The 17,423-nt window shown below is 48.1% G+C and overlaps 1 protein-coding gene across 3 annotated transcripts in view; it reads left to right on the top strand.

The window, feature by feature from the left end:
• The window catches only part of LOC310851392 (uncharacterized protein), a 28,060-nt gene extending 15,243 nt beyond the window's left edge, over positions 1-12,817 (top strand). Inside the window, exons 4-8 of one of the 3 annotated variants that reach the window (XR_014567739.1) lie at positions 511-592; positions 2,630-2,712; positions 3,029-3,155; positions 4,293-7,117; positions 10,628-12,817. Coding sequence is in view for 2 of the 3 variants with exons in the window: in XM_083753738.1 (XP_083609864.1) it covers positions 511-592; positions 2,630-2,712; positions 3,029-3,155; positions 4,299-6,079 (2,073 nt within the window). In the remaining variant the exon portion in view is untranslated. Of the gene's footprint in view, positions 1-510; positions 593-2,629; positions 2,713-3,028; positions 3,156-4,292; positions 7,118-10,627 lie in introns of those variants that run through there. The other 2 variants (XM_083753738.1, XM_083753739.1) reach the window with 2 other exon arrangements.
• Positions 12,818-17,423: the final 4,606 nt, after the last annotated feature.

The raw sequence follows: 17,423 nt of genomic DNA, 5'->3' as shown, positions 1-17,423 counted from the left end.
ATTATTTATTATTATTGATACTACACCCATCTGCCTTCCAGCACATATAAAAGCATAAGAAGACATCAGATGTCTTCTAAAAGTTAGGCATTTTCTTATCTCCTTATCACCTGATGGGAGGGCATTCCCCAGGGTGGGGGCCACTGTGGAGAAGGTCTTCTGCCTGGTTCCCTGTAACTTCACTTACCACAGTGAGGGAATCAGCAGAAGACCCTCGGAAGTGGACCTCAGTTCATGGAGACGCTCCTTTGGGTATAGTGGGCCTTTGAGGCCGTTTAGGGCTTTTTAAGGTTCAGCACCAACACTTTGAATTGTGCTGGGAAACGTTCTGGGAGCCAGTGAAGATCCTTGAGGACCAATGTTTCATGGTCCTGGCAGCCAACCCCAGACACCAGTCTAGCAGAAGCAGGAAGCAGCTTTCACCTCTGTCCCCCGAAAGCGCTTGCCTCTGCCATTCCTTTTCTAACCCTTCTCCCCATTCTCTGTTTTGAATCCTTGTTGCTCTTTCAGAGGAAGGATCTTTTGGCAGAAATGGGTCTTGATTCTTCTGAGGCAGAGAAGACTCCCTTGGACGCCAGAGTGAGGCCTCTGGGTAAGGAGGAAGGAGTGTTTTCTCCCCCGTTTTGTCACATTCTCTTGGTTTTGAAACTAATCTGTGAGTTCTTTACATCTTTTGGGGGAAGACACCTGGAGCCCAGAGCTCAGAGGCGTGGAACTCTATTTTTGCACAACTAATATATGAAATGGGTACAAATGTCCAAATGTACTCAGCAGGGGAGACGTTTACGATAGTAATTTGATTAGTTTAAAATTACAGTTCATTAATGGCCTCATTATAACAATGCGAAATTACAATACAATTACTAATACCAATTTTTAAGATATCAAATTAAATAATATAGGTGCCCCCCCGCATGCTAAAACTGATGGTTTGATGATTTTCTTGTTTTCTGCATTCCAAAATCTTATTATTTTCAATTACCCTCTGTAATGGTTCTAGGGGTTGCTCGTGCGTACGTTGTCGCCACTCCTGGCTAGGTTACCTGGGTGAACCCTTTCTGTCTGGACAGCCCTTCACTTCGTGGCTGTCTCAGTCGCTGGCAGAATCCGTCAGTGGGCGTTTCTTGAACTTCTTCCAGCAAAGGAGTTCTTTGACGCCAAGTCTCCTCCTACTCTCCCTGCGCGGAAGTCTTCTGCGCAGGGAGGGTGTGGGCAGCGGAGGACCCGTGCCTTCCCCGCTGGTCTCCGGCTAGGAGTCCTGGAGCCCCCTCGCTGATTCCCCCTTCTGCCCCCCTTCTCCACTGGTGCTACGCTGATTTCCTTCCCCAGCAGATGGGCTGCCTCTCTCCCTACTGGGACCCTCTCCGGCATCCCTCTGGAGCCTTCCCTCCGCCTCTGGCTCCGATGGCAGTTCCTTGACACCCTCCTGTCAAGATAAGAATCCTTTATACAAATAATATATAAAACTACAAGTGAGGCACTCCAGCGATATCCTTACTCTTCCCATGTGTGGCAATCTTTCTGTTCGTGATGTTATTTCCTGTCCTTGTAAAATATTTTATCTTTTCCTGGTTGTTGCTGTTCTCCATCATTCCTTGGGCGGAGCTAATATCCCATTGTGGTTTCAGAAATTCTCCATCGCTCTGTCATGTGCTTCGTTGTTTGGCAACTTTAACAGCAGCTGCAAAAATCACACTGTCCCAATAAATAATCAGTTTTCGCCATTTTTATTCTCTGCCTGGGAAAGAGAGGGATCGGTCAAACTGCAATTGACTCAGTAGTGAACCTTATCAGCTCCTACACAACTTTCAGATTCCTTACATCCCTCTGTCTGGCCTAAGATAAATGTGCATTTATCCAATTAGATTAAATTCCAAGTCCTTTTAGCATTAATCAGTTCAGTCTGTATATAATAAAGGATGGGGAAGAGTCAGCTCTAATTTTCCAGCGTAAACATTTTGCAAAATAGAGCTTCCCTCCCTTTTTCCTTTTTGTTTTTACACACACAGTTCCATTTGATGTTATATTCCATATCTGGAATCCAGTTTCATCCCTGCTCACCTGTACATATATATTTTGAACTAGTATTCAATCGCAGGCTGTCAATTCATTAGTGTAGAGAATAAAGCTTTATATAAAGAATCCGTAGGCTCCCCTCCCCCACACCGTCTTTTGCACCAAATGAAGTCTTCTCTCAGATTCAAACCTTAAAGACCTTGCAGCTGGTTCAGTTCTGCAGTTTATGATCTCATCTCTTCCAGCAATGCCTGTACGTTAGTCCAAATTGAGCTCTGATTGACAGGAGAACCTCTGCTTCTTAATGGCAGCGAAGGAGGGTTTTTGGCAGACGAAGGGCTTTTCACTCAGCGCCTCCCTGCCTCCCGCAATCCATGCCGGAGCCGGAGCCTGGTACCGAGACGAACTGGGAGTGAAGCCCATTCCCCCCTGTCCCTGGGGGCAACTTGCAAGGAGAATTACCCTCTATAATCCTTGTTTGTCTTTCTCCAATGATCTCCCGCTGCCTCCATTAAAGCAGAGCGGAACCGGAAGCTAGCAGGGGAGACTTGGACAAGCCCCATCTGCACTTAGAGATGCACTTACAATTTCCCACTTACATTTTCTCTCCCAGGTGGCGGAATGATGCCACCAAGACCTGCTCCTTCATCTTTTCATGGTGGTGGAGGGGAGGCAGCAGCTGTGGACCCAGATCAGGTAGGGGGAAGGAGCCTTGTGGGGAAGGACTGCTTGGATGCAGACTGGCTGGGCACAGTTGGACGCAGAGGAATGGTGGGAGGAGCCAGAGAAGAGGGAGGCGACTGGGAGGAGGGGGAGGTGTCTGAAGCTGGAGAGGGAAGAGGGCTCAGGGAGCAGAGGGAGTCTGGGGCAGAGAGCAGCCCAGACTCCGAGGCAGAAGCTGCAGCAGGAGAGAGGAGGGATGAGGAAGGCAGAGAGGGGTCTGGCCGCTGTAGAAAACAACAGAGCCAAGTGAATGTTCTCTAAGAGGACAGCCTTTTTCCTTTTCTGTTAGGGTCCAGTGTGCTTTGAAGATGTGGCTGTGCATTTCACAGACGAGGAGTGGGCGTTGCTGGATCCTGACCAGAGAGCTCTCCATAAGGAAGTCATGGAGGAGAATCGTGGGATCTTGGACTCTCTCGGTAAGGCTCCCTATTGGATCATCCTATCTGTTTTGTAATGCAAGACATCTCTCTATGTGACGAACCTCTGATATTTTGATGGGGCTCAACAGCGCCACCCGCAGCACCTGGGATGTTAACACTCCCACAGCAAACCTTGAATGGATGGCTATTGATTGCTTTCCCTGTGAATATTCTTCCTCCAGTTCTGCCTTTGTGAAACATGGACAGGCTCCTCTGAACTGCCCAGGCCTTCTTCAGTGTAGGCTTCAGAGTGATTTGGGATGTTGAAGTAGCTCCAGTCACGTTTCCTGCTTTGTTCTTGCTTCTGTCTCTCTCTGGTTGACCAAAGAGTCGCTTGACATTGGAGATGGCACAGATTCCACGACTGAACCAAACAAACTCCATCCCAAAACAGAGCCAGGCTTTTTGAATCTCAGGCAGTGAACCCTGTAGTAACAATAATGATAATTTTATTATTTTTGTCCTTCCCATCTGATTGGATTGCCCCAGCCACTCTGGGCAACTTCCAACAAATATAAAAGCATAATGAAACATCAAACATTAAAAACTTCCCAATACTGAGGTCCCTTCAGAAGTCCTCTAAAAGTTGCATAGTTATTTCCCTGACATCTGTTGGGAGGGCGTTCCACAGGGTGGGTTCCCCTATCGAGAAGGCCCCCTGCCTCGTCCCCTGTAACTTCTCACAAAAATGTAACATTTAAGTAAGGAAACTTTAATAATAATAATAATAATAATAATAATAATAATAATGCTGATATGACAAGTTTCTGCTGCATGTCGAGAATTTATGAAAATTGGTTTAAGGTGATGCACATCATCATTAAATTTTTAGCCACTAAAGAAATCGGCCATGTTTTAGATGATAATGAAAGCACATTTTATTTATGAAGATAGTACAGATGCTTATTTAAATCTGAACAAAATGACGTTACCAGGTTAAGATGTACTTTTAAAAACTTGAGAGAGAAAACATCTAGTATTCAACTTGATTTGTATATGAAACTATACAGAACAAAAGGAATATTATAACATCTACATCCCTTCAGTTCTTTCTCTGTCCCAAGCATTAATTAGCATTGTTTCATAATTTGGGGCAGCACTTCTTCCCGAGACTCTAATCCGTTTGCCTCTTAGTTTCAGGTGGTGATGAATTGGAAATGAAGAACAAGGGAGACCACAACGAAATCCACACAGTGGAGGAGCCATATCAGGATTCAGACTGTGGAGAGGGCTTCAGTCAGAGCTCCCATTCCACTTCCCATCAAAGAAATCCCCTTGAGAAGAAACCCTATCAGTGCTTGGAATGTGGAAAAAGCTTCACTTGGAAACAGAGTTTCGCTACCCATCAAAGAATTCATACAAAAGAGAAACCCTATCACTGCTTGGAGTGTGGAAAGAGCTTCAGTCAAAGCCACAACCTCACTTCCCATCGTAGAATTCATACAGGGGAGAAACCATATCACTGCGTGGAATGTGGAAAGAGCTTCAGTCAGAGGGCCAAGCTCACTTCCCATCGTAGAATTCATACAGGGGAGAAACCATATCATTGCGTGGAATGTGGAAAGAGCTTCACCTGGAAAAAGTGTTTCACTTCCCATCAAAGAATTCATACAGGGGAAAACCCCTATCAGTGCCTAGAATGTGGAAAGAGCTTCACCAGGAAAGAAAGTCTCACTGTCCATCAAAGAATTCATACAGGGGAGAAACCGTATCAGTGCTTGGAATGTGGAAAGAGCTTCACCTGGAAAATAAGTTTCAATTCCCATCAAAGAATTCATACAGGGGAAACCCCCTATCGGTACCTGGAATGTGGAAAGAGCTTCATTAACAGCGCCACACTCACTTCCCATCAAAGAATTCATACAGGGGAGAAACCCTTTAAGTGCTTGGAATGTGGAAAGAGCTTCACCTGGAAAATAAGTTTGACTTCCCATCAAAGAATTCATACAGGGGAAACCCCCTATTGGTGCCTGGAATGTGGAAAGAGCTTCATTAACAGCGCCACACTCACTTACCATCAAAGAATTCATACAGGGGAAAACCACTATCGGTGTTTGGAATGTGGAAAGAGCTTCAATCAGAGTGCCCATCTCGCTTCTCATCGTAGACTTCATACAGGGGAGAAACCATATCAGTGTGCGGAATGTGGAAAGAGCTTCATTAGAAAGCACAGTTTCACTTCCCATCAAAGGATTCATACAGGGGAGAAACCATATCAGTGCATGGAATGTGGAAAGAGCTTCAGTCAGAGGGCCAAGCTCACTTCCCATCGTAGGATTCATACAGGGGAGAAACCATATCAGTGTGCGGAATGTGGAAAGAGCTTCAAACAGAGTGCCCATCTCACTTCTCATTGTAGACTTCATACAGGGGAGAAACCCTATCAGTGTGCGGAATGTGGAAAGAGCATCATTCCAAAGCACAGTTTCACTTCTCATCGTAGACTTCATACAGGGAAGAAAGCCTATCAGTGCATGGAGTGTGGAAAGAGCTTCATTAGAAAGAACAGTTTCATTTCCCATCAAAGAATTCATACAGGGGAGAAACCCTATAAGTGCTTGGAATGTGGAAAGAGCTTCAATCAGAAGGCCCATCTCACTTCTCATTGTAGACTTCATACAGGGGAGAAACCATATCAGTGCGCGGAATGTGGAAAGAGCTTCACCAGGAAAGAAAGTCTCACTGCCCATCAAAGAATTCATACAGGGGAGAAACCATATCAGTGCTTGGAATGTGGAAAGAGCTTCACCTGGAAAGAAAGTCTCATTGCCCATCAAAGAATTCATACAGGGGAGAAACCATATCAGTGCTTGGATTGTCGAAAGAGCTTCACCAGGAAAGAAAGTCTCACTTCCCATCAGAGAAATCTTACAGGGGAGAAGCCATTTCAGTGCCAAGAGTGTGATCGGAGGGATTTATGAAAGTCTGGTCTCATTTTTAAAGTTCTCTTAAAAAATACAGTTGGACCTCTTAAAAGGAGTTAGAGCTGGCTGAAAAAGCTAAAATCAAGGCTTGGACAAGTTCATTTCTCTTTGAAGGAACAGTAGAATGTTAGCCGCTTTGAGACTCCTTAAAGGGAGTGAAAGGCGGGATATCAAATCCAAACTACTACTCTTCTTCGTCTTCTTCTTCTTCTTCTTCTTCTTCTTCTTCTTCTTCTTCTTCGTCTTCTTCTTCTTCTTCTTCTTCTTCTTCTTCTTCTTCTTCTTCTTCTTCTTCCTCTTTGCTCAGAGAGTCGGAAACAACTCTCAAGGGACCCTGGAGCCAAACACTTGCAGAGTTTTCCTCTAGCTTCTGAAGCAAAGGGTGTTCAGAAATCTGTTCCCCACGGAGGGAGAAGCTCGTCAGGCCCCCAAGGTCCCCGGATGGAGGAGCTCTGCGCCTGCACCACGCCCGGGGTGTTGGAAAAGCGCCTGGGAAGACCGCCACCTTCCCAAGACACCGAGACATCTCTCCGGTGGTCACCCTCTGGCTGTAAATCTTCCTCAGTCCAGAGAGACTGGTAATGAGCAACCCCTCCCTCCTGAGAGGAGCACACTCGTCTTCTGGCATCTCATTGCAGAAGAAAGAGACAATCAGTAGCTATAAACTACTTTATTCATTGTCTATACACAGAGAATCCACCAGCATGCCTGCTCTCTCTGAGCACCAGAACAGAAGAGCGCACTTCACACAGAAGCGAAAGTAACTTTTCACAGTACTGAGACTGTGCTGAGACTTCCTGTCTCACGCTCTCAGACACTCACATGATGTAAACAACCATCGAGCTGCTCTCTGAGCAGCTGGTGAGATAAAAATCCGCAGGGAGAGAGGGACCAGCAAAAGGGTTAAGGGGTGCCGAGCTGGCTTCCTATAGAGGAATAAAGGGAGGAGGCTCCCCAGAGCACAAGCTCCGCCCCCATCCAGGCTTTTGTCTCTCTGCTCCGCAAGTGCTGCCTGGGGTCGCCTTCTGGGATCCGGTGAGTCGCCTTGGGGAGATGGGGGGTCCCAGGGCTGCAGGGGAGGGTCCCCCCAAGAAGACCCCTCTGGGGCCCTGGCTCCTGAGAGAGAAGGGAGAGCTTCGCTTTGCAAGGGCTCAGAAGAACAGCCATGAGGGCCAGGGAGTCATGATGAGGGACCCCCAAAGTCATCTAGCCCACCCCCGGCCAGGCAGAAATCTTCTGCCCAGCCTGGGGCTTGAACCCAGGGGCCTGAGATCAAAGAGACTCGTGCTCTACCCACTGAGCTCTCCTGCCTTGTTCGGGTTCATTTCTGGATGTCCGCGATGCATGTGGCTCCTCTTGGAACAGCCTCAGAGAGAATGTGAGCTTGGTTTGCTCCACCTTGCAAGGGTTAAAAAGAATTGGGCTGCAGGGGGGCAGAAACAGGTCCTCCCGGCAAGAGGGGGAGGGGGCTTTCATTTCCTGTGCAGGAGCTGCCTCAGTTTCCCTTCTGGCATCTGGTGAGTTTCCTCTCTTTTCTGTCCTAGGGTGCATTGGGGAGAAGTGGGGTGGGGGTGTCCCAGGGCTGCAGGGGATGGATCCGTGGGGACTCTGCTCAGCTCCTGCAAGGGGATCCCCAAGCCAGGGCCAAGAGGTTCTGCCCCCCTTCCTCTCTGCAAAGCCAGGGAGGCTGCAAGTAACACGAGGTCTGCAAGTCTTCCTTCGCATTCAAGAGACCGCTTGCTACAGTCACAGAAAATTGCTGATGTGTAAACCAAACTAAACCTGATGGATGCTAACCCTGTAGACACACCGATGACAACAGGTTATCAGGTAGATGATACTGAAGAAGCATTTTCTGACACTACTCTGTACAGAAGTGTGCTAGGCAAACTAAACCTCATTGCTAGATGTTCGAGACCTGACACTGCAGTAAACACGAATTTGCTAAGCAGACACATCAACAATCCTACTGTTAAGGACTGGAAAGCTCTGAAATGCATAGCACGCTATTTGAATGGCACTATGCACTACAGACTGAGATTTAACAATCAAAAGTCAGGCGGTCTTGGGATATTCGCTTCCCAACTTGAACCCAAAGAATGTAGAATCATGAAGGCATACACAGCCTCTGGAAAGGTGATTCCATGCTGTTGCAACTCATGCCTTAGATTCTGCATTTCCATGAGGTGAGCACGTACATCTGCTCCATCAGCAAGTGCCATATCATGCAACTTGGCATAAAAGAACAAAGAAGCGCCCGCCTCTGTTCTTAAATGTGACTGTTGGAGACTGTCCCACATCTCTCTGGCTTAGGCCTTGTCACACAAAAGACACAACTCTTCAGGGGACACAATAAGCATCAGAATTCCCCTTGCTTTGGAATCCTTAGCCTCCCATTCTCCGGTTATTGGAGCTGGGGGAGGGGGGCGTCTGATATCACATGAAACAGACCCTCTTTTCTTAGCAAAGCTTCTTGAGAGCTTCGGAATTCCCATCGCAAATCGAAGAGCCTCTGTCACTCTTGCACTGGCCATCTGTATTCCAAAAGCACACTGCATGAGGCTTTTGCTTTCTGAGCTTCTGCTGCAGCCGATCAGAGCTTTTGGCTAAAAGTTCAAAGTCCACCCTTATTGCCATTAATTAGGGACTGGCAGGCTTCCTGGGGCTTGAGCACACACCTCTCATCAATCTTCTTGACACGCAGAGAAGATAACCTGCATTCCGTTCTTCTGCCGTTCTTCTAGGCCCAAAGCCAAAAATGTCGGAACCTGTGCTCGGCCAAGCTGATAAAGCTCATCCCCCTCCGGCCGAGTCCTCCGGAATCGCCTCCGACGTGATGACCTGAGCCTCTGATAAGGCTCCAGGCACATCCCCCATTCAGCAGAGAACCAAAGCAGCACGCAGAAGTGATGAGATTTATCATAGCTACATCACTATGCTTCAGTTCTTACTATGCAGACAGAAAAAAACACCCTCTCTCTGTGAAAGCAGAGAGCAACTGAACAACAAAGGAACAAGAAACCAGTACGTCACACTTTGGGGAGGGGTCACTGAGTCAGGAAGAAAAGGGCCTGCAAAGGAACCCTGATGGGATTGAGGAATCAGCCACGTTCCTTAGCCCAGGTGGCAGCCAGATGGAAACATTTGAAGGCAGAAATAAAAATTGGCCTCTGTGCTAAACAAAGTCCTTCCATCTCGCAGTGCGCAGTTAGTGTTATGTACTGAAGTTCTCACCCTGGGCCAGCAGGGGGAAACTGTAGATAGTTTTCACTCAGTTCCACATATGCAAATAAGGGATTGAAAGTGATATTCAGTGATTGGATAGTTACAGAAAGTGGTTACCGTTGCGTTGTATTGGAGCTCTATATAAGCAGGCTGGCTGAACCCTTCAGCTCAGTTCTGTTCTGGCCTGTTGTCAGGGACGCAGCGGGAGCGCAGGGAGGGGAGGAGATGGAGAGCGAAGGGGAGCAATCCGAGGGCAGCATAGGAGATGACAGTAGTCCGAGAGATTCCATGAGCCTCTCCAGCGAATCAGAAGATTCACAGAAGGGGGCGCCGATGGCCAGGGCAAGGGGGGTCCCAAGGGGGACACCCCAGAAGCAAGGAGCCAGCGGGGACTCCCAGAGCAACAGTTGGAAATCAGGACCAGCTTCCCCACCAGAGCGTAGTGGGGGGGAGGAGTCCCAGGTATCAGGGCCAGCGTATTCACCACCAGCGAGAGAAGATGAGTCAGGGCTGACCACGCCTCCATCGGAGAGAGAGGGAACGGTCAAGAGGAGGGTTGCCGGCTGGGCGCGCGCGCCAAGTTCAAATGTACAGGCGAGCGGCACAGCAGGTAGCCCGGATAGGGAACCAGGTCCTAAGGCCCGCCGGAAGGAGGGGCAAGAATCAGGGGGGTCAGCGTCAGAAGAGTCTAGAAAGGATGAAACCCCAGCGGGCAGGAGGGCCCAGAGGAGGAAGGAGTTAAGGAAGAGGTGGAGCAAGGCTAGAGACTTAAACTGGTGTGGAAGGGGAGGAGATTCAGACGGAACTTCGCCGGTCTAGACTTTAAGACGTAGAGCTGCACGCTGCAGCTTTGAAATGGAAACTGAACTTCAATAAAGACTTTTGTACATAACTACAGCCGGGTGTTGGTCCTTTGTGAGCTGGGACCTAGGGGCGGCTCTGACACCTGTGAATAAACAAGAGCTGTTTGACGAATTACTGTGTCGTCTGATATGTTCACCCACAACTTAACAGTTAGACCCATGGAACTCCCTCCCACAGGAGGAAGAGATGGCTTGAGAAGAGGATGAGGCCAATTCAGGCAGGAGCAGAGGGCTAGTGATGGCTCCAGGCCCCCCAGTGGGAGGCAGCCATGTGTCTGAAGGGGGAGAGAGTTGCCCTCAGAACAAAGACAGAAGTCTGTCTTAAGAATATGGGAATATAGTGCTTGAACTCCGAGTCTGGGCTGTGATTCAGACTCATCCATGCTTGCCCAGGGAACATTTCTCTTCTCCTGACTGTCTATCAATCTTGTAGTAGAAGAATGCATTTGCTTTACAGGATTTTCTGGCACCTCTCATTAGGACAAGCAGAACTTGGCAGAAGACCTAGGGACTCCTTCCGATCTCCTGGAGGTGTCCAGAGAACAGAGATGGATGAGCAAGACTCAGCTGGCCCTGAAGCAGGAAGAGGCCTTGCAACCCAACATGGGAGGAGTGGGGGAATCTGGGAAAACACTGTGAGGAAGAACCCGGGTCAGGAGGACCCCTTGCTCAGAGATGCAGAGCCAGCAGCTCAGGCAGTTCTGCTACCAGGAGGCCAAAGGACCCCGAGAGGTTTGCAGCCAATTCTACCACCTTTGCTGTTGATGGATGAAGCCAGAAAGGCACATGAAAGCTGAGATGCTGGACCTGGTGATCTTGGAGCAGTTCCTGGCTGTCCTTCCTCCAGAGATGGAGAACTGGGTGAGGGAATGTGGAGCAGAGACTGCATCAGCCGGTTGCATCAGCTAGCAGACTCAAGCCTGCAGACTTACTATCTCACACAGCATTCTGGGATCCCAACAATCCCCACCCGGCAAGAACAGCACAGAGGGACAGAAGAAGGGATCCTTCCATGTGGCAAACGGGAATGTTTGTGCACAGGATTTGAAGAATGATTTGAAGAACACCAGCTTCTTAATGCCCCTCATTAAAATACACAATGAATAATTCCATTAACACATCAAAATATGCATCCATAAAATGTGCAGGAAAAGAATCCAATTAATACAGAACATCAATTAAGAGGCAGAAAATAACAAAGTGTAACAGTTTGCTTTTATGTTATCTAAGAGGACAACCTTTTTCTTTTAGGGTCCAGTGTGCCTTGAAGATGTAGCTGTCCATTTCACAGACGTGGAATGGGCATTGCTGGATCCTGACCAGAGAGCCCTCCATAAGGAAGTCAGGGAGGAGAATCGGGCGATCTCGGACTCTCTCAGTAAGGCTTAATATTATGCCTACCCCCCTCCAAGATGGCCCCCTTTTGCTCTTGAAGGGCTGGCCTGTCTGCAGCCCCCACAGCCTCCCATCAGGGAACCTTCATGGGGGCAGAAGCAGAGGAAAGGCCTCAGGAAAGCAGGCATGGCTCTGGCCAGATGCACAGAAGGAGGAGGGGCGCTGACCGCTCTCCTTCCCCCTCAGACTCCATCCATCAGCAGCCCCCATCCCCTCATAGGGGCAGGGCCACCAGAGGTGCAAGGTGCTGAGCAGGGGGGAAGATCCTCCAGGGCAGATAAGACCCCCCCCCAATATTTTTTTCAGGCTCCTGTAAACTGCCCAGGCCTTCTTAAATGTATCTTCAAAGTGATTCAGGAAGTTGAAGTAGCTTCTGTCATCATCAGGAGAGAAACCCTATCAGTGCTTGAAATGTGGAAAGAGATTCATTGAGAAGGCCAAACTCATGATTCATGAAAGAGTTCCCAGTGGGGGGAAACGATTTCAGTGCCAAGAGTGTGGAAAGAGCTTCAGTCACAGGGCCTGTCTTGCTTCCCATAAACAAGCAGGACACACACGCCTGTTTGTTGGCATCAGGCTGCAAGAAGCTCAGGGCAGCACTCGGACAACGTCCTTGCCGTGCGTCTTGATCTATCAGAAAAGAACATGGAGAAGTGGCAGGTTTGGGCACCTAGGAGAATATCCTACACCCAAAGACACCCCATGTGGTTTAGCGGACGGACTAAGAGCCCTGGAGTGGGGAGACCTGGGCCCATTTGACCCCATGGCTAGGAGCTTTGGAGGGAGGTGGGGAAGATGGGGAGTGAGAGGAGCTGGTTCTGGGTGGAAACATCCACTCTGAGGAAAAGACCACCAGCTAGAGAAAGGAGTCTCTGAGCGTAGTGGGAAGGACAGTGTGTGGTGTCCTGGGAGAGTAAATCAGGCCAGGAAGGAACTGGGAGGCTGAGCCAGGAGAAGGAGGAGCTGGAAAGAGACCGGCTGCTGAGCTCTCATCCCAGTCAGGAGGGGAGAGATCCTTCTAGAAAGAGAAGACTCCCAAACCAGAGATCCCTTGGGTCTTTGGCTTGGAGTCCCTCGGGAGTAGGGTAACTGGCAGAAAGTGCCACCTTGTTAAGAGCCAAAGTATTACGTGTGAAACAACTGAGAAAACCATGAAGGGAAATAACATTGTAAACTGAGGTATCCTAAGTTTTATCCACTTGTGTCATAAACTTCCTTGTTAAATAAAATCGTTAATGTTTATTTGAACAAATCCTGCCTGAGACTCCCAATTAGTAAGTTTTCCCTCACGCGAGTCCCCCACAAGATAACCTGAGGTAGTTGGAGGGCATTTGTGGGAATTGTGTTCTGTGAGGTGGGTGCACTATATTTAAGAGAGAGAACGGGCCCAAGGCTGCCGGGGGGGAAGAGCCATTGCGTCGTCGCATATTAATTGGGGGCAGAGGTGGGATAGGAAGTTAAAACCCACACAGAAACATACCCAGTGACACAGAACAACCAGTTTAATAAAGGAGTGAAGTTATTTGATTAAAAAAAGAAAAAAATCCTGTCAGAAAATGACCAGCAAGCGCCAAGCCAAAGAGACTCAGGATGACCCAGCTGCTGCATCTGAGGAGAATCCTAATATATTGAGTTAGAGATGATGAGGCTAAGACTGGAATTGTCTAAGGTTGAAGCAGAGAAAGAAAGAGAAGAGACCAGAATGGCTGCTGCCCTTCATCTAGCAGAGATACAGAGAGAGAGATGAGCCCAAGAAGAAAGAGACAGGGAGGCCAAGAGGGCCCATGAAAAAGAGAGGTTTCCTTTAAAAATGGAGGAGATTCAGGCGAGGGCAGAACTGCCGCAAGCAATGTTGGGGGTGGAGATTTTACCTCAGCAAATGTAAAGTACCATATTTTTCGCTCCATAGGACGCACCTGACCAAAAGATGCACCAAGTTTTTAGAAAACGGGGGGGGGGGGGACAGGAAGACAAGGGGGAAAAAATCTGACTCAAATGTTGTACTAAACTATTTAAAACAGCAAAGTGGGTGGCTCCTGTCCACTTTGCTGCTTTAAAGTGAGCCGCAGTATATACTGAAGAGAATGGAAAAAGGACAGACATTCCATTAGAATGTAGCTGTTTTCATCATCACTGGGAAGTCAGTATTGGCCGCAGTCACAAAAGCTAAAAATTTGAGCATTTTACTGTTATTAATCAAGAATATTAATAGTCAGGGAGAGAAACCAGGGCTGTGCAAATGAGAAGTGCTTGGAGTATGGAGGAACAGCAAAGAGATCAAATGATTGCGCTCCAGTTCCTAAATCTCTGAAGTTTTCTCTAAACAGGCATAGTTGTTTTGAAAGGAAGATTCAAAATGGAGTGACTGAGCAAAGAACAGAGGAGGAAAAGAGGGCAGATAAATAGCTTCCATTCAATACCAAGAGAACACAATGTTTTTGGTTTGGTATAGGTGGACTGTACTTGTAAGAATTAGTACAATGAATTATAGATTTGGAGTGGAATATCAGTGCCTCTTTTCAGCAATAAAGATTAGCTGCGAGGAACATGGTCCACACACAAACACACAGGATGTCCGGTTACAGATAGGTAGCCGTGTTGGTCTGCCATAGTCAAAAGAAGAAAAATTCCTTCCAGTAGCACCTTAAAGACCAACTAAGTTAGTTCTTGGTATGAGCTTTTGTGTGCATGCATCTGAAGTGTATCTGAAGAAGTGTGCATGCACACGAAAGCTCATACCAAGAACTGACTTAGTTGGTCTTTAAGGTGCTACTGGAAGGAATTTTTCTTGTTTTGACAGGATGTCCGGTTATAGTTGTGCAGTTTGATCTGTTCCTGAGCCAGATGCCTGCTCGGTTTTAGCTGAGCTCACTATGACTGGTTTGTGGAGATGCTTTGCATGTATTGATGACTATTTCCGCAAAACTGCTACTTGAAGAAATGCCCAAACTTAATATTTTTAAACTTCAAATGGAGCTCAGAATCCCGTCAGGCAATCCTTTGCAGTTGAATTAGGAGGCACTGAGAGACGGCAATTTGCTGCTCCCCACCCTCACTGAGCAGCCCAGGAGCGCACAGCCTTCCCTCTGCTTGCAAACCTTGTCGGGGCTTCAGGGGAAAGCAAAGGCTGCAGGCAGAGCAGTGTGGCTCCTCTCCCCACCCCCAGAGCGCGGGGCAACAGCGATTTGGCTCCAGGGATCGCACATTTGCTCCATAAGACGCACATTTTCCTTATTTTTTAGGAGGGAAAAAGTGTGTCCTATGGAGCGAAAAATACAGTGATGGTGTGCAGGCATTCCTGCTTAGTTTTGAGTTAAAACCCACACAGATCCTATTTAGTTTTGAGCGGACTGGCAGACTTAAACATTCCTGAGGAAAACTGGGTGCTGCACTTACGCCCACAGATATGTGGAATTTTGAGTGAAATATACTCAGATCTCAGAGAGGATGAAACCTCTGATTCCCTCACATTTAAAGAGAGAGTGAAAGTGCGCTTTGGGCTGACTGCAGAACAAAGCCAAAAAGCCTTTGGTGAAATTAAAAGGAAACCAGGAGAGACTTAGGCCCAACTGGGCAGCCGAATTGACCAAGCTCTGGACAGACGGGAGGAAAGTTAGATGAGCTCAAACAGCTCATCAGTTTAGAGCAATGTTTTCAAGAGGTTCCTGCTCATTTAGGCTGAAAACAGTAACTGAAGTCTCTACCTTGGGAGATGAAATCAAAGGAGACTCAGGGGGAGCAGTAATACTCAGTCCCTTCCAGTGGGGTCTCAAAACGACAAGCCTGAAGGGCGGGCCCAAGGGTGCCGGGGGGAAAAGAGCCGTGATACCAAGTAAAATCCCACACAGAAACGTACCCAGAGACACAGAACAACCAGTTTAATAAAGGAGTGAAGTTCTTTGATTAAAGAGAGAAAAAATTCCTGTCAGAAAATGACCAGCAAGCGCCAAGCCAAAGAGACTCAGGATGACCCAGCTGCTGCGTCTGAGGAGAATCCTAACATATTAGAGATGATGAGGCTAAGATTGGAATTGTCTAAGGTTGAAGCAGAGAAAGAAAGAGAAGAGGCCAGAATGGCTGCTGCCCTTCATCTAGCAGAGATACAGGCTGAGAGAGAGAGAGATGAGCCCAAGAAGAAAGAGACAGGGAGGCCAAGAGGGCCCATGAAAAAGAGAGGTTTCCTTTAAAAATGGAGGAGATTCAGGCAAGGGCAGAACTGCCGCAAGCAATGTTGGGGGTGGAGATTTTACCTCAGCAAATGTAAAGTATGTACAGTGGTGCCTCGGGTTACAGACGCTTCAGGTTACAGACTCCGCTAACCCAGAAATAGTACCTTGGGTTCAGAACTTTGCTTCAGGATGAGAACAGAAATCATGTTCCGGCGGCACATGAACAGTTTCAGGAGGCCCCAGAATAGTTTCAGGTTACGAACGGACCTCCAGAGCGAATTAAGTACTTAACCCGAAGTACCACTGTAAAAGGTGATGGTGTGCAGGCCTAACGGTCAAAGCTTCAAAATGCCAGTTTTCAAAATAAGGCAAGTCAAATATTTCGGTCCCGTCCCAAGGGGTGGAAATATACAACCTGATTGGAGCAAGGCAAAGGTCCTTCAAGAGGGGCCTGGACCCTCCACAAAAAGAGAAAGAAGAGCTTTTCTGGGGGGAGTGGGATATTGTCCTCCATTTCTTCCTCCTTTTAGCCCCCATGCTGCTCCTTGACATGACTGGGTGAAGAAAGACCAGCCAGACAAGAGCATTTGGAGGGACCAGTGCCAGGCAGCGTTGGGACATTTAAAAACAGCCCTAGATCCGAGGTCAGCAAGCTTTTCCAGCCGGGGGCCGGTCCACCGTCCCTCAGACCTTGTGGGGGGCCGGACTATATTTTTGGGGGGGAGGGATGAACAAATTCCTATGCCCCACAAAGAACCCAGAGATGCATTTTAAGTAACAGGACACATTCTACTCATGTAAAAACACGCTGATTCCCGGACCGTTCGGGGGCCGGATTGAGAAGGCGATTGGGCCACATCCGGCCCCCGGGCCTTAGGTTGCCTCCCCTGGCCTAGATGGACCTTGGGGTCCCTTCCAACTTTAGGATTCTGTTCTTCATTTTGGAAGGCGGACAAGGAGCAAGAGCAACCTGCCGTCACAGAGTCTTCATCTCCTTGGTTGCCCTTCTCTGGGAGGGTGGGCAGATTGTGAGGAGCAAAAACGAGGACGCGATGATGACTCTCACTTTCAATACTCCTACTATAGGTAGGCTAGAGAAGCTGTGAGATGTTTTGTTTCCAGGTTGAAACAATCCAATTCAGCAAATGAACAACTCTCTCTCTCTCTCTGTTGTTGCATCCATCCCAATCTCTCCAAGGATTTAAGGAGGTCACTCAGGGTTCGTGTTTCCTTTTGGAATGAGGCACAGAGAAGTCACTGGTGTCTTCATGATATCTGGTTTATTGACATGAGCATGGAAATGGTGGGCTTTACAGCACTGACACTCCTAGAGGTTCTTGTTTCTCCCAGAGCCGCAGCTTTGGATTCAAACAAACCTCAACCATCCTGCTCTGCAGCTGCTCCGCTTCTCCGTCCCATAACTCCTAAGCTCTGCAGCTCACCTTGCTTCACCTGCGGAGGAAGAGGGCCCTCTCACCTTTGCCTCTCCTACCGAGTCCCTTTCTTCTCTGAACAGCCCATGACCCCAGCCTCTCACTGCATGGCAAACTTGTCTGGTTGAAGGAGCTTTGAAGACATGCTGATTCCAGAGGATTGGAAGTGTCTAGCACACAGTGGAATAAACACAGGTCTGGCAACCCAAGCCTAAGCCAAATTCTAACACTTACTGAATCCAGGAATTTTGGGGGT

The sequence above is a fragment of the Podarcis gaigeae genome (genome assembly GCF_964106915.1).
Source record: "Podarcis gaigeae genome assembly, chromosome: 8".
In the NCBI taxonomy this organism is placed as follows: domain Eukaryota; kingdom Metazoa; phylum Chordata; class Lepidosauria; order Squamata; family Lacertidae; genus Podarcis; species Podarcis gaigeae.
This window is presented reverse-complemented; position numbering and strand designations above follow the sequence as displayed.